Source organism: Mirounga angustirostris, unplaced genomic scaffold (assembly GCF_029215605.1).
Source record: "Mirounga angustirostris isolate CCGP_5_RB_7025 unplaced genomic scaffold, mMirAng1.0.hap1 SCAF_17, whole genome shotgun sequence".
NCBI classification, from domain to species: Eukaryota; Metazoa; Chordata; class Mammalia; order Carnivora; family Phocidae; genus Mirounga; species Mirounga angustirostris.
In genome coordinates, this window is record NW_026991725.1 from 20,365,564 (window position 1) to 20,381,261 (window position 15,698).

Sequence of the window (15,698 nt, forward strand, 5' to 3'; positions counted from 1 at the left end):
AAATTAGTAATTGGTTCCCCCTGCTCTGCTAACTTTCTTAAACTGAAGGTAACTGGAAATTGCCTTAGAAATTTATTTTCATAGATGTTTTAATGGGACACGGAAGATGAGTAGATGATTCCCCTTTGGATATTTGCACCCAGCACTCCATGTCATTTTTTTCCTGCTTATCAAATGAACACATTCTTAAGCTGCTGGTACATTAGGTTAGTGACACAGTGCTGGATTAAACAAAGACAAAGTCATTTTGCCAAGCTCCTGTGTGGCATTGACTGGGGGTCATAAAAGTCATTCATTCCCTCAGTTTGGTTTTGACAGCCCACAGAATAACACCTTGTATATGTCAAATGCTACTTTCTTTTAAAAGCTTTAAATACCTTCTATATAGAACAAGGGTGATTCCCATATCATTCCTGCCACACGGAAAAGCAGAGCATCAGCTCAGGAATTACTAAATATTTGGTGTACTTCAAAAGATGATGTGGGTGGACTACACCTTCTTCCCATTAAGGCATTAATGCTAACTGTACTCATCAAAGAGGCCCCAAGATGAGTGGGTCTGAAACAAAATCTGAAGGTAAAACTTAGAGAAATGGACCACAATCCAGGCCAAGAAAATATCCTAGTGACACCCAAGGGTCTCTATGGGTGGGAAACATCAGGTGGCTCTCTCTGATGTCACCACTTTGGTGCCATGGCTCTTTTTGCATTGTTTCTCGAACCTTCCACCCAGACTAATTCTACAATTTCTTTCTGTTTCTAGTTCCTTCTTTCTGGGGATTGGTGAACTCAGCTTGGAATCTTTGCTCTGTGGGGAAACGGCAGTCACCGGTCAACATAGAGACCAGTCACATGATCTTCGACCCCTTTCTGACACCTCTTCGCATCAACACTGGGGGCAGGAAGGTAAGCAGCCATGTTGCTTCCATTGCGAAGTTAAGGATGCCGGGAGATGCTGATTTTGAAAGCTAGTCTTCCAGGTCTCCATCTCTGTGATGAGTTTGTCTTTCCATCTAGTAGTAAAATCACAGACCTCAGGTCTACTGCCAACCAATATAATTATGTCTAAATTGTGCTTTCTCTCCTTCGCTAGTCAAACCCTCATGCTTCTAATTACTTTGTAACCCCTGGAGGTTGTCCAAGGCCCTATCCCTTGGTACCCCATGAAGGTCAGAAAGCAATGTTGCATGCGTCCCAAGCATATCACGCTGGGAAAATCCCTCCTCTCAGAAACCTCTTTACTGGGTCTTCTTTTAACCTCAACAAAGTGGGGGGGAAATTGTTTTAACAAACATAAAGTCAGAAATGTATCATCTTGGAAGGAAAAACAAACAATCACCTTAGATGATTTATAAGAAAATCAACAATTAATCTTTCTAGGGGAATCTTGGCTGGCTAAGAATCCTAGCTCCTGCCCAGAAATGCTGAGTTATGCTTTGTGATTCTCACACCAGCGTCCCTCCTTCCCCCACCGCACCCCGCGATGTGCTCCTCCTTAATTTTTGGAAGGACATAATGCCGGTGGGGTCTTCTTGTTGCTAGACTCTAGCATTTCTCTTGTGGGTTAATTTCTTTTTGGCTACCTTTTACTGTTGAGTAGTTCATTGAAGGTGGGAAATACACACAGCAAATTGTGTTTGAAGGTGATTTAGTTATTGTGAACTCAAGAGGAATGGAAAATCATTTGTGTTCAAGAAATTGGGAATAAAATTATGGACAACTTTTGTTACTGCTGGCAGCCGATTCTCCAGGGTTTGCGTTCCTTGGGCTCTGCTCTCTACTTACACGGTCTGTTTGCCTTACTTACCATGGAGTTTGTTAGACAGTTTTTCCCCTTCTGATATATCGGAATGTATTTTTTCCTATTATATAACTGTCACCGAAAAACCAACGAAACAAACAAACCCAAAGTCCGATGACTGTTTTCAGAGATGTTAGTGACTTTGACTCAGGTCACAAAGCGGGTTTTAAAAGGCATTGCACATAATTGAGACTATTTCTCTATGTAGTGTTTGTGTTCTATTTTAAATATGTCTTGAGAAGCATTTTTCTAGAAAAGTCCTATGTAAGTCATGTAGTTTATTGCTCTGATTCCATAGAAATTAACCTATCCAAATTATCATTCCATTTGAAGTTTTATTTTTATAAACTCTAAAGGGAACTTGCCATGGGTTCTACATACACCTCTCTCCTTCAAGTCATGAGCATGGGCAGGCTCACTGACCAGGATTCAGAAAGGGCAAGTTGCAGTTTTGACTTTTCAATCATTCTTTCCTTCTTGGAGAGGGTGATGGAGGGAATAATTGTATTCTAGACAAAGTGAGAAGCAGTAAAAATGCAGAATGAGGGCCCGAAATCAGCTACAAGATGACCAGCAAGACTGAAGCACAGAGATCAAAGAGGAGGAGGAGGGAGGTAAGGACGGAAAAGGAAGATGGGGCCAAATCTAGAGGCTGTGTTAAGGAACTGGATCTTTTTCCTGAGTTATAGCAAGCAATTGAAGCATTTTTAGGTTAAGAATACGTTGGACATGGGATGAGAAAGGTGACAAGCTAACGCATATAATGGACACATAATTTTCACTTTTCCATCAGCCCATCTTAGAGGAGAATATTGATGTGAAAGAAAAAAATAATTAATTCAAGACACTTCTCCCTAAAATTTATTGGGAAAGAAGAGATGGGGGGGATAGCCTGATGTTAAAAAGCACTCATGTTTTGGTTTGGTATTTTTGTTGTTGTTGACAGATTTTTTTTTTTTTTTTATATTTCCAATTCAGTAAAGTGTACCTGATCCAAATCAATTTTCAAATGCATTGGAGTTTGGAATTTTGGAAACATTTACTTTTGACGATGTAAATATTTATATCTGGCACAATTTGTGTTGTCAGCTGTTTGAAGAGCTGAGAACTGTCTGATGGTTTCCTTTGCATTAGCGAAAGGTGGAAAATACAATATAGATGGTAGGAGGATAAACTAACTGGTAATGAAATGTCTAAACGTGATAGACAATAGCTAAATCATGTTTGCCAGCTTTTTAAAGGTGGTGTTTAATGAGTTGGAGATTTATTTTGGAAGTGAGTATTCAAATCACTGCTGTGAATTTAGTTTTGCCTTGAAGAAATGTGTATCCAAACCAAAAGGTTTAAAGACCACCCTGTAAGACTGGGAGGTTTTGTAGAATGTGGGCAAGGTGCCACATTGTGAAGTCTGAGATCTGCTGGGTATCAGCATGTTAAATGCATCCCAGTCATTATGTGTTTAATGTCATATTCTTATCCATGAACATGATTCCTGCTCGTGTTTCAGTGAAACTCATGCCCAGACCCATGAAGCAGCGTTGCTGCAATCTCGGACTTGTGTTGCTGTGTTCGTTTTAATGTGTCTGACCTGGTGTGGGGCTCAAATCATGAATTAAGGGCTTATCTTAGCATGAGCAAGGGCTGAAATTCAACCTGAATGCAAAAATACAAAGAATAATAATAGTTAGATGTCAATCAAAACATACTGTGTCTTGGATAACAAAGTATATTCATTATACTTGAATAATGGTATTTCTTTTACTTTTTTAGGTTGCTTCTTTTCTATGGTAATTCTTAAGCAATGTTTGGGTTGTTGTTGTTTTTTCTTGAAGGAGAGTATTTTTTTTTAACCTAGTTGTTCATATCTGACGCATAAGACTCTTATGGACAAAATTTTAAATAACTGTGCTTTTCAAACAATACTCACTTAAGGTTGGGTTGTGTATGGTCATAAGAATCTTACCTTGGAGTCAGTCTCCCACCCTTGACCCCATTCAACTTAACTCCTAGTAGTCTAAACTAATTTTTTTTTTAATCTTGGAGCTAATGAATCTCTTCTAAAGAAAGCTACTGAGTCAACTCAGGAATTAGAGTAGGCAGGTGGAGATAATTCTTCCTTCACGGTCTCAGATCATTTAAAATCCCTGTATGTAGGAAATTGGATTCTGACAACTGGTATTTTAAGCTCAGTTCAAGCCTGATTGACTGTTTTAAAGATGGAGACCATTGGTAGTCAATGGACTTGTACAGATTCACATATATTTTTACCTTCCTTGTCTTTTTCCTCACGCCAAAGTGAGTATACGTTAAGTGTTTGTGTATTAAATTCTGTGTGCTCTTCACCTAAGTAAGCTTCTTGGTGTAATTTGAAAATAACAGCGTAGAGTGTGAATGTTACTAAACAGCAAAATCTGAATGGCCTGGCTTAATCATTTGGGGATATAGTAGTTCTCTAGATATTTGTCTGGAGCATTCTCTGATACAGGTGGGTGCTAAAGGGTTTCTGGATTAAGAGGTGAGGTTAGTGTTCATGGAAGAGATATGGTTTGTAGATAACCTCTCTGCTGATCTGAAACATCTAAAAGAAGAAAAAACATGTTAAAACTGAGTCTAAAATCACTTGCTGATCCTACCATTTTAACCAAAAATCAGTTCCGGCATCCTTCCCCATCTTTTAGGTCTTTTAATAAAATGGACATCTCAGTAGTCAGTGACATGGGCATTGCTCATGAGAATTAAATATAAAAGGTAACCTCTAAAGTCATTCACTTAACGATCCCTATGTATTTAAAAAGCACCCATGTTATGCATAGAAAAGAGACCAAGATTAAGAGTAATATTGTTTCTTTCAACTTTTCTAAAGCTTCTAGATTTTCTGTAACAAGCTTGCATTAATTTAATAATCTGAAAAACACCCATAGATTTTTAATTCATCCCTTCATTTTAGGCAAAAATACAGAGTTGACAAATATGGTAGATGGAATAATGCCCTCTCCTAAAGATATGTATATCCTAATCCCCAGAACTTATAACTATGATATCTTACATGGCAGGAGGTATCTTGAAGATGTGATTAAGGTAAGCATCTTAAAATGGGAAGATCATCCTCTATTATCCTGATGGGCCCAATGCAGTCACAGCGTTCTTATAAGGAATAGACAGAGGCAGGAAAGTCCAAGGCAGAGAAGGAGATGTGACAAAGGAAGCAAGATCAGGGTTATGCATTGCCATGAGCCAAAAGAATATGGGCAGCCTCCAGAAGCTGGAAAAGGGCAAAGAAACAGTTTCTTCCCTAGAGTCTCCAGAAGGAACACAGCCCTGCTAAAACCTGGATTTTAGCCCAGCAAAACTGCTTTTTGACCTCTGACTTCCAGAATGTAAGATGACCCTTTCAAGGAGACTGGTTGCAGCCCATGCAACCACAGGGATGGAGCTGAGGACGAAAGACCCCAGCTGCACTCCTCGCTACCCCCACTTTGCCAGGCTCCCTCTGGGGAGAAGTCAGAGACCAAGACAAGACTGTTGATTCAGTCTACCTAAGCCAGCCTCCAGGCCACAGGGCAAGGTGAAGATAGATTTGAAGGGGCAAGAAGAAGACATCCTACGCAAGGCTATACCCTTTATCTACATGACCATTTGCAAATTTCCCATTAAATGAATATGAGGTAATAAAACTCATCATTACTTATAAAATTAGGTACAAATGTCTTAACCTGTCATTCATAGTCCTTGCAATATGGCCCCAAATCCCCCCTCCAGAGCTTTATTCCTCTTACATCTTATGCCTACGTTTTGTTCCCAGTGAGACGGTGATACTTTTTTCTTAATTGACTGTATCTCACCTTTCCCTGTGATCTGTGCTTTGGCCACAGTGTAACCCTTCACCTGACATACCTCTGTACCTCAGCACTCCCCATCTCTACCTTTTTATTACTCAATCTCTCTGACACCAGTGCTGCCTCCACCATGATGCTCCTCTTGATGTCTTTCATGACTGGTGAAATCCCTCTTCATTTGCTTCTTTAAGTAACTTGCTTATATTTCATTTAGGACCTGAACCTTGGCCTGTAGTATATTAGTCTTACTTGCCTCATCTCCCCGTCTTAGATTAAGGGCTCCTCATGATAAATGCGCTTTCATATTTTCATTTTATATCCCTGAGGTTATCTGTGATGAGGCTGGTTGATTTGAACTGAACCAAGATTATCTTTGATCACCAAACAAAAGGTTTATGTGGAATTAGTGAAAAGTTGCTTTGACTTAAGGTGGGAAAAATATGAGAAAGTCCCATGATGAAAAGTAACCTTGCCATCAACAGAATCTGCCATTAGAAACTAATTTTCGATTATTGTACTTTTCCTGAAACATGGTCGAAACATGTTGAAAGAAATAGTGACTGTGAATTGGTTGGGTGCCTAAAATCTTATCACTTCTCTATTTTTTAAATTTCCACCATGAACCTGATAGCAAAATTTAGTTGACCACAATTAATCATTGCAGTGTCTACATTGCTATGTTTAGAAACCTTTTATGAGTAAGGCATTTATATTCCTTCAAGGACTTCACGATATATTAGGGGAAAAAATATAGATATACAGAAATTAAATCACAGTAGCTGATTTAAATAACTATTTGAGATAATAGTGGAAGAGAACCTAAGGAAACAATGAATTGATTAATTAGCAAATCAATCTTTTTGACATTAATATTTAAGGGTGGTAAGAAGTTGGGTTGGCAGAACCAGGCTTTATGGAAGTGCTAGAATGTGAGCTAGCATGGACAGGTCGGTGGAATGAAATACTGTTTGCAGGAGGGTCTTTAAATGTTAGACATTCTGGCTCCACGTGTGAAAGATTAAAGAAAATGTAAGGATAGATCCATTTTGCCATCTAAATATGTTACCGTGGTGCTGGTTTTTATTGCATAACTGATACTAAACTTTCAATGATAAGTATTCTTTCCCATTTGGAACTCATTAGCTATCTTTAAGTACCACGGGTCTTTTTATATTGAAGCTCTGGTATGGAAATGACACCTATAATTTTACATGTGCTTGTGGGACACAGTAGATCTCCAAGAGCTGATGAAGAAGTGAATGTAATTCTTAATCATTTGTATTTTGTGGTTTGATAAGTTTTTTGACTTGCCATACTGACAATATCCTTTCTCAGAAGGAAACAATAAAGGGTCTCTTTATTTGACTCTAATTCTAACCAACAAGGAAAAGCAGCTCGGTGATATGGAATGGACAGTAAAATTCTGGAAGAAAGTGGATGTATTATCTTAGAAAATACGGTATTCCAAAGTAAAAAAAAAAGAATGCTAATAAGCATTGTCAGACATGGATCCTAAAACCTTCAAAAGGCAGATTTTTGAACTATCATAGTTAAAGTAGATGTGATCTCTCTGCCTCATGGAAGGTAACTCTAGAGGACTAAGAAGCTCTTAAAAATGAAATTATGGCAATACAATTACAAATGATGATACCTCAGAAAAAGGAAGTGGTAGGAGCTAAGGCTACAGATGTGGCTGCACAGGGAGTTTTGCCAAAAATAATGTTTTTAAATGGCAGGGAAGAGATGTGAGAGAAAGGGCTTTATAGCCGAGGAGGGGGATGAGAGTGGAAGGAAACTGTGAAAATCATTTCAGGGAGAATAAGGTCCAGAATGAGTTTAGGGTGGCAGAACGAGAAGGTCTTTTACAGTTACAGTTACAGGGAGAAGGAACATTAAGACATTATAGACCTTTGTTTGGGGGGTTGGGAGGGATAGAGACCCACAGATGTTCTGCTCTGGGTTTGGATTTTAGGTTTACCACTAACCACCCAAATATGAGAAGCCTAACCTCTCTGAGCTTCAGTTCCCTCCTTTGTAAAAGAGAGATCGTAACTGTACCCACCTTGCAGGGTTGTGGTGGTTGTGGTGGAGGGAATTACATGAAGTAACACGCTTAGTAGGCAGGTGGCCGTTCAAGTTCTCAGGCCGGCAGCTGTCGGAGAAGGAGATGTGCCACAATTGTTAGCTACTGGCTTCATCCCTTCGGGGTGCAGGAACAAACTGTCACTGACGGGGTGGCTTCTAAAGAATGGACTTCACAGTTTTGGAGCCTGGGAAGTCCAAGATCAAGGCAGGGGCATGGTCGCATTCCGGGGAGGGCCCCCGTCCTGGTTTACAGCCGGTGCCTTCTTGCTTAGTCCCCACGTGGTGTGAGCAGCCAGGGAGCTCTGTGGGGCATCTTTTCTAGGGGCACCAGCCCGGATCAGGAGGGCTCTGCCCTTATGACCTAATCACCTCCCAAAGGCCCCACCTCTTTTTTTTTTTTTTTATGTTCAGTTAGCCACTGTATAGTACATCAATAGTTTTTTTTGTTTTTTTTGTTTTTTTAAGATTTTATTTATTTGCGAGAGAGAGAATGAGAGACAGAGAGCATGAGAGGGAGGAGGGTCAGAGGGAGAAGCAGACTCCCTGCTGAGCAGGGAGCCCGATGTGGGACTCGATCCCGGGACTCCGGGATCATGACCTGAGCCGAAGGCAGTCGCTTAACCAACTGAGCCACCCAGGCGCCCCCCAAAGGCCCCACCTCTTAATACCCCACCTTAGGGATTAGGATTTGAACATATGAACTTTCAGACCATGGTAACTACCATCAGAGATGTGGCCATTAACGAGAAAACACAACGTAATCCTACCAGAGTTTCTCCATCAAAGAAACTAATACTTTAGAATCCGTAACATATATGCTGAGAGGTGACGTGGATGACAGAATATGGAATCCAGAACCACCTTGCCAGCAACCCCTATCCAAGAGTTTGAAATTCAGTATGCATGAAGGTAAAGCTTTCCTCTCAGGCCCATCTTTATAAAAAGCTGCACAGATTCAGAGTGGGCTGGATTTGTTGTAAAATCACTACATGTGAAAAAAGTAGAGGAAGTTAATGGATAATGTGATCGGCATGAGTAAATAGCACAGGGAAGATGCCAAGAGACGAATTCAACCTAATTACGTAGTACATAAGGTACTCCTCCGTAAGTGAGGTCATTGTCCTATAATAACCTTCAGGGAGAATAGAGTACCTGGGATACTGCAGTCAGATCCCTCAGTACTGATGGTTAGAATAACTAATGGAAAAGATGTTGACAAAGTGAAATGCAGAAAAAGGGGAACAAAGTAGTGATGAGAAGAATCAACCATTCTGTACGTTTTGTATTCAATTCTTTCTGAAAGGGTGACATTTTAAGATATAATTACAGGCGCCTTCTAATTATACCTGTCCTGTGCAGCCTCAGACACCGAAAACTAGTGCTGGTGTTTGGAAATGGCATGAACCAGACTTTATTTCAAAATAAGAGCTCAAGCCATGTGAAGGGTGAATGACCTCCATGTGTTACATTGAGAACCCCAGCACAAAAAGAGTTCCAGCAGGCACTGAAGTCCACGTGCTACTCTAGAACAAGCTCAAGCATCAGACGACAGCCTTGACCTGGCCTGGAATCCCCCTTCCAATCTAGAAACTACGAACAATGGTTAGATGGGCACACGGAACATGTTTGTTTGAGGCTGACCCCAGAATGAGGATTTAACTCCCAGCGGAGAACTCCCTTTAAAGCTCTAGGATTGGTTTGGAAGAAACCTGCCTTGTCCTCTTTCTCATCCGCTATCAAAAACTCCTCAAAGTGTTGGATACCAGACTCTTTCTCCTTTAGGATATTTTGCTCTGAGTTGCTAAAATGGAGGATCCAGGGAAAATGAATGTTACAAGAAAAGACTTTGATTAAAGATAAAGAAACGAAGCCAAGGTAATTGTGTTTATGCTCAGAGCAGAGCGTTTTGCAGGCAGTGGAAGGTTTCAGGGCCTTGTGATGAAAGATAAGCAAAATGTGAGAGACTGATGCTGTATCCTAAGTTGGGGATGGGCTCAGAGCAAAGGTGTTCTGTGGTTGGCATCAGGTTCTCGTGCACAGTCGCCTAGCTTAGAGCTGGGCTCAGGATTACTGCTCAGCGTCTCAGCAGTTGCTTGGAATGTGTCCCTCTTGACATTGCCCACAGAATCAATGCAGTCATTAGGCAAGCCTTTGAAGGAAACACCTGGATGTTGGCTTTAGTATTTTATAAATACATCTAGTTCTGTGTCTTTCTTTATTCCTCTTGTGAGTATTAGAAAAGACTTTGCTTTCCTTTCCTGCTTCTTGGTCTGTGTCTCTCTCTATCTCTCTGTCTCTCTCTCTCTCCCTCCCCCCCCCACTTACCTTCTTCTTCTCATTCTGTCTTGTTCTCCTACCCTTTTCTCCCCTCCCCTGTCTCCTTTCTCCCATTCACCTTGTCCCATTCCTCTGCCCCCCTTTGCTTTCCTCCCTCCTTCCTCCTGGTCCTGGGTTCATGTGACCAAGGAACCCGTGCCTTCTGTCTTCTGCATCAGGGTGAAATAGGTACTGCCCTTTCCTACATTTTAGAAAGATTGACAATTCTATGATTTTGGTGGCAACACTTAAATAAAAGAAAATTCAAGTCATCCGAGGACGGAGCACAATTTTTATGAGAGAGTATGCGGGGAATTGACTCAAGAAATCTAATGAATTTAGGGGCGCCTGGTTGGCTCAGTTGGTTAAGCAACTGCCTTCGGCTCAGGTCATGATCCTGGAGTCCTGGGATCGAGTCCCACATCGGGCTCCCTGCTCGGCAGGGAGTCTGCTTCTTCCTCTGACCCTCCTCCCTCTCATGCTCTCTGTCTCTCATTCTCTCTCTCAAATAAATAAATAAATAAATCTTTAAAAAAAAAGAAAGAAATCTAATGAATTTAGAGGCAGATGAATTCCCCAGGAATTTCATTGGTGTTAAGTATCAATCACATGGTACCATCTTCGTTGTCTGGTTACTTGATTCCACAGATGAAACCAACAGGCATTTGGCAAATTAACTGCCCTTTCAAATAGGTGACAAAATGTCGTACTCACTTACACTGCTTGTAGTTCAGCTCTTGCCATTCATCTAAAAATGAGGTAGAAGAGCAAGAGAAAAGGGAAAAACACGACCTAATTTTTACTTCTCCCACTTTGTGTTATCTCTCAAGCATTCCAGAACAAGTGTCTCCATCACAGTCAAGAGGATAAAACTGGCAGAACACCTGGGTGACACAGAAACAGTCATATACCCAAGAGTTCTGAATTTTGATATTAAAAATCTGATATCAGTTATGCATTCTCTCCAAGAAGGCTCTGAAATTGGCCAGTCTTCTCCTTGTAAGCCTGGTCATTTGGCTGCATAGACCAGCCAAGCTCTCCCTACCTGAACTTCAGAGACTTTGAGTCCAGTTAAAGGGCCATTGTTGCCTAGAAACCAGATTATCTTTGGTCTGAAAATAAAAATAAATAATTTCCCCATCATTTCAGGGGGAGAAAATGAAGTAGATTCTGTATGAAGGACTTAAGAAAATACAAATTTTCTTCTAATTCTGCTTTTCTGAAATGAAAGAATTACATTAAAACTGGAAAACTAGAATAAAAGGTATGATTTGGGGAGTCTATGCATCATTAACAATTGAACATCTGAGCAATGATCAGACTTTTCATTTTTCTTATGAAAATTTATTTTTTTAAAGATTTATTTATTTATTTATTTATTTGAGATAGAGAGTGTGTGTGTGAGTGGGGAGAGAGGCAGAAGGGAGAGAATCTTCAAGCAGACTCCCTGCTGAGTGTGGAGCCTGACGCAGGGCTCAATCCCAGGAGCCTGAGATCATAAACTGAGATGAAATCAAGAGTCAGACGCTTAACCAACTGAGCCACCCAGGTGCCCCAATTTTTTCTTACGAAAATTTAATGTCATATAGAAGCAACCTTATTAATGTCTCATGAAGGATTAAGAATAATTAAAATGGGCGTCTTCTTCCTGCCTTGTCTTCGGCGTTTTTGTTCTCAGAGCCGCTGAGAGCAAGATGTCTTCAGGAAATGCCAAAATTGGGCATTCTGCCCCCAACTTCAAAGCCACGGCTGTTATGCCAGATGGCCAGTTCAAAGACCTCAGCCTATCTGACTACAAAGGAAAATACATTGTGTTCTTCTTTTACCCTCTTGACTTCTCCTTTGTGTGCCCCACAGAGATCATTGCTTTCAGTGACAGGGCAGAAGAATTTAAGAAACTCAACTGTCAAGTGATTGGTGCTTCTGTGGATTCTCATTTCTGTCACCTGGCATGGATCAGCACACCCAAGAAACAAGGAGGACTGGGACCCATGAACATTCCTTTGGTATCAGACCCCAAGCATACCATTGCTCAGGACTATGGAGTCTTAAAGGCTGATGAAGGCATCTCGTTCAGGGGCCTCTTTATCATTGATGATGAAGGTATCCTTAGGCAGATCACAGTAGATGACCTTCCTGTCGGCCGCTCTGTGGATGAGACTCTGCAACTGGTTCAGGCCTTCCAGTTTACTGACAAGCAAGGGAAAGTGTGCCCAGCTGGCTGGAAGCCTGGCAGTGATACCATGAAGCCTGATGTCCAGAAGAGCAAAGAATATTTCTCTAAGCAGAAGTGAGCACTGGGTCATTTTAGCACTGGGCTGCAGTGGGTGGCCATGAAAACAAAATCTCTTTTGTACTATTGTTATGCTTAGAACATAAGACTTTAGACTCTGTGCAGATGTGGTATGGGGACAGGATGGGCCTTTCCTGCAGGGGTTGGGGAGGCCAGCCTTTCTTCCTCTGGAGAGAAGGGCCTGAGCTGTTATGGGGCAGGCCAACTCTTATGTACAGTAATAGGGCATCACTTTTTTCTTTTGTTGTTTCTATTAAACTTGAACTGAGAAAAAAAAGAATAATTAAAATAATCCATTTCTTTCCAATATCTCATATTTTTATCATTTTAGAATGTAGGTGTTCTAATCCCCATTCTGTACTATGTTAGGGCCAAGATCTAAACTGTATGAAAAGTTAAGAGCAGCCAGCTTATTTTTCCATTTCCCCACCTCCCCACCCCAATGTTGTAGTTATGTCGGATGAGTAGGCATATAGATCTAATGTAGACCATAATGACGATCATTAATAATGCCCTATTGAATACTGGAAATTTGCAAAGACAGTAGATTTCAGGTGCTCTCACCAACAACAAGAAAATGCTAACCCTGAGTAGATGGATAGGTTAGTTTTACTGTAGTAGTCATTTAACAGTGCATGTGTATATCAAATCCTCATGTTGCACACCTTACATATATGCAATTTTTATTAAAAAGGTAAATAAAAAATGTTCAGAGATTAGCTAGTTCAGCCTAGCATCTGTTCTTCTCATACAATAAACCTGGTGTCTATTCAGTAAGACATTTTGCTAATGTTGCCTACTTCGTGTTCTGAACAGATTCTTTTCTCTGTTTACTAAGGTCTTCACCAGATGTGACACAATATAATATTAGTCATTTCTGGCCCTTAGTCCTGAAACCCACATGCTCTGACCATATATACAAAACATGTTTACATATGATATCATATGATGAAGGGGCATGATCTCATTTTTACCGAGAAGTGAAAGCATACACACATACCGCCTGGTGCATTGGAGTCAATGGAAACCTGTCAAACTAGCAGCATCTCACCTCCTGAAAATATTTTCTCCCACCTTCATATCACAAATATGCCTCACATCAAATTCTATGGAGCAGAGATTTTTTTCCTCATTTGCATTTTCCTCTGAAATATTCAGAAAATATTTCTTCTTTTTTATTTCAAGTTGAGGGAAGCGACTTTTTTTCTTTTAAGCCAAGTAGCTATTTTCATTGATTTCTCACTAGAAGCAACATGCATGGCTTGTGCTGGGATAGGAGGGATTATGCAGTACATACAGCTATTTATAGTTACTATTTAGTGCCCATGTGCTAGGTAGGTTTGAATATAGAGAACAGCCTAGTGCTTGAAGACTCCCAAATTATTTATTTTGAGCTTGAGAGACTCTGATAGAATAAGATTTGGGCAAAATTATCAGTTCAAATTAAGTGTTGTGTCACCCCTTCAGAGTCCAATGCTTCCCCAAGCCCAAGTTTTTAGAGCCTGAGATGCAGCTTCCTGAACCAATGAATTGCTGAAGAAGGGTTCTCAAGTGAGAACTGCAAAGGAGTGGGGGCAGCAGAGCAGGGAAGAAGTTCAGCAAAGATGGGAGTCCACCTGGAGTCCAACTGGAGCCGGATCCCACAGGGAGCTCTTGAGCATGAATGGCACCACTGTTCTTGCAGCCTTCTACTTACTCTCACGGGCCAGGGAGGCAGTCTAAGGCGGGTATAACATCGCTGGTGTTCCCAGGCAAGGCGGCTCACGTGCAGTGTTGCACTGGAGAAGCTCACTTACACTGGCTTTCCAGAGCCCATCCAAACATCTCTTCCCCCCTCTACATTCAGTGACATCAAGTTGGTAACTTGAAATCCCCATGGTAAGTGTGTTTATACCAAAGAAATCTGCCAATGCTACACAACAGGGCCTTTTTTCCCCAGAAAGCTGGTTGGTAAATATTGACCAGCGCACCGCGATTCTTATAGGCCAAGGGCAATTCCCAAGAGGAGGGTGAGGTGATTGCAGCCAACACTCAGAGGAGCTGAGAGACCTGCTCACTCTCCCAGAAAAGGGGATCTGAGGGGATCACCAACAGCATCTGTGATAACTAGTGTTAGAAGTTTTAGATTTGCTACAATATTCATATTGGAAATGACTCCAATGACTGTGTTGGCCTCCTTAACTATCATTCCACTTGGGCTGCCCTGTACTCTACCCTCCCCAAGCCCAGTCTCCACTAACTGGGGAGGAGGTGGGAAGCATAGAAATGAGTAGATGGAATTCTGACGTTCCTTACCTTCATTCTGATTCCTCTTTTAATACATCATCTTTCCTTGGTTGCCTTCTACAAGCCCACATTACTCCTAATCATGTCTTTGCAAAGTAAGGTTGGCATATGGAGACAGCTTTTACCCAATGCCCTGGCAATCACAAAGCAATGTCACCAAGAACTTTTCCAGTTTAAGCTGCCACTGCCCCAGAACTAGGGATGTCCAGGGCTATTTCACAACCCCAGTTCCCCAAACCCACCCCCCAGCTTCTTGTCAGTGATAGTATATTTCCAGAAGAATAGCATACAACACTGTAAACACATGCAATAAACATATTTGCAGGAGCAAAGGGAAGAAATGGGGAGGAGCTTCTGGGCTTTTCCAAGTGATCCTTATTCAACACATTGCCTTGTGATGATGATTTCACAGTTTCTGATTCTAAAAGGTATGCTTTTTAAAAAAATCTGAATAAGACTGAGGAAATAGCCCTGTGCCAGGTAGTTTTGAGTCCATGCTGTTCAATCAATTTGACGTATTACTAGCATTTTTCTCAAGAGTGTAATATACAACAACTGCCAAGCTTTCCTTTTGCGATTACAAAAAGGACAGATACTGGAGTGAGCCATATTTCAGCACTGCAGGGATATAAAAAATGAACTGCTAAAAATGGCCCAGGAGGAATGAATAGCAATAAGACATCAATGTCATCTGTATACTGATTTGTGATGAATTTCCAAAAGGCTTAATGGTATGATGCTATGATATATAGGGGCTTCCTGAAAGTTAATAACTGTAAGTTACCCACTTGGAAGAATGTAATGGAGGAAAGCAAGTGATCACAGATAATACATAAATAAGTAACTTCACTAATATAGTCAAACTGTTCTGTGTGTTCTGGATTGTGACACTCTGTGATTAGAAACATAAAATTCAAAGGATTGTGAAGACAGAAGAAGGTCAAACGTTACACAAGCACCCATAATCATACGTTTGGTAAAGCCTTTAATTTGCCTTTCAAAGACCAGCATCCATATAGTGAAGAGAAAAGTGTATACCTTGATCACCTTTCGGAGGTGAATTATCCTCAGCCAGAGTCCT

The 15,698-nt window shown here is 40.9% G+C and overlaps 2 protein-coding genes across 2 annotated transcripts in view; both read left to right on the plus strand.

Moving 5' to 3' along the window:
• Positions 1 to 15,698, plus strand: part of CA10 (carbonic anhydrase 10) — a 510,865-nt gene that overhangs the window by 215,556 nt on the left and 279,611 nt on the right. Inside the window, exon 4 of the mRNA XM_045889180.3 lies at positions 764 to 906. Coding sequence (XP_045745136.1) covers positions 764 to 906 — 143 coding nt within the window. The remainder of the gene's footprint in view (positions 1 to 763; positions 907 to 15,698) is intronic.
• On the plus strand, positions 11,681 to 12,408 carry LOC123854144 (peroxiredoxin-1-like). The gene has a single exon (XM_045889181.3). It carries the CDS (start codon positions 11,733 to 11,735, stop codon positions 12,330 to 12,332), a length of 600 nt encoding a protein of 199 aa, XP_045745137.1. The 5' UTR covers positions 11,681 to 11,732; the 3' UTR covers positions 12,333 to 12,408.

Coding starts and splice junctions, on each gene's coding strand:
- LOC123854144 (XM_045889181.3), top strand. CDS start 11,733: ATGTCTTCAGGAAATGCCAAAATTGGGCATTCTGCCCCCAACTTCAAA.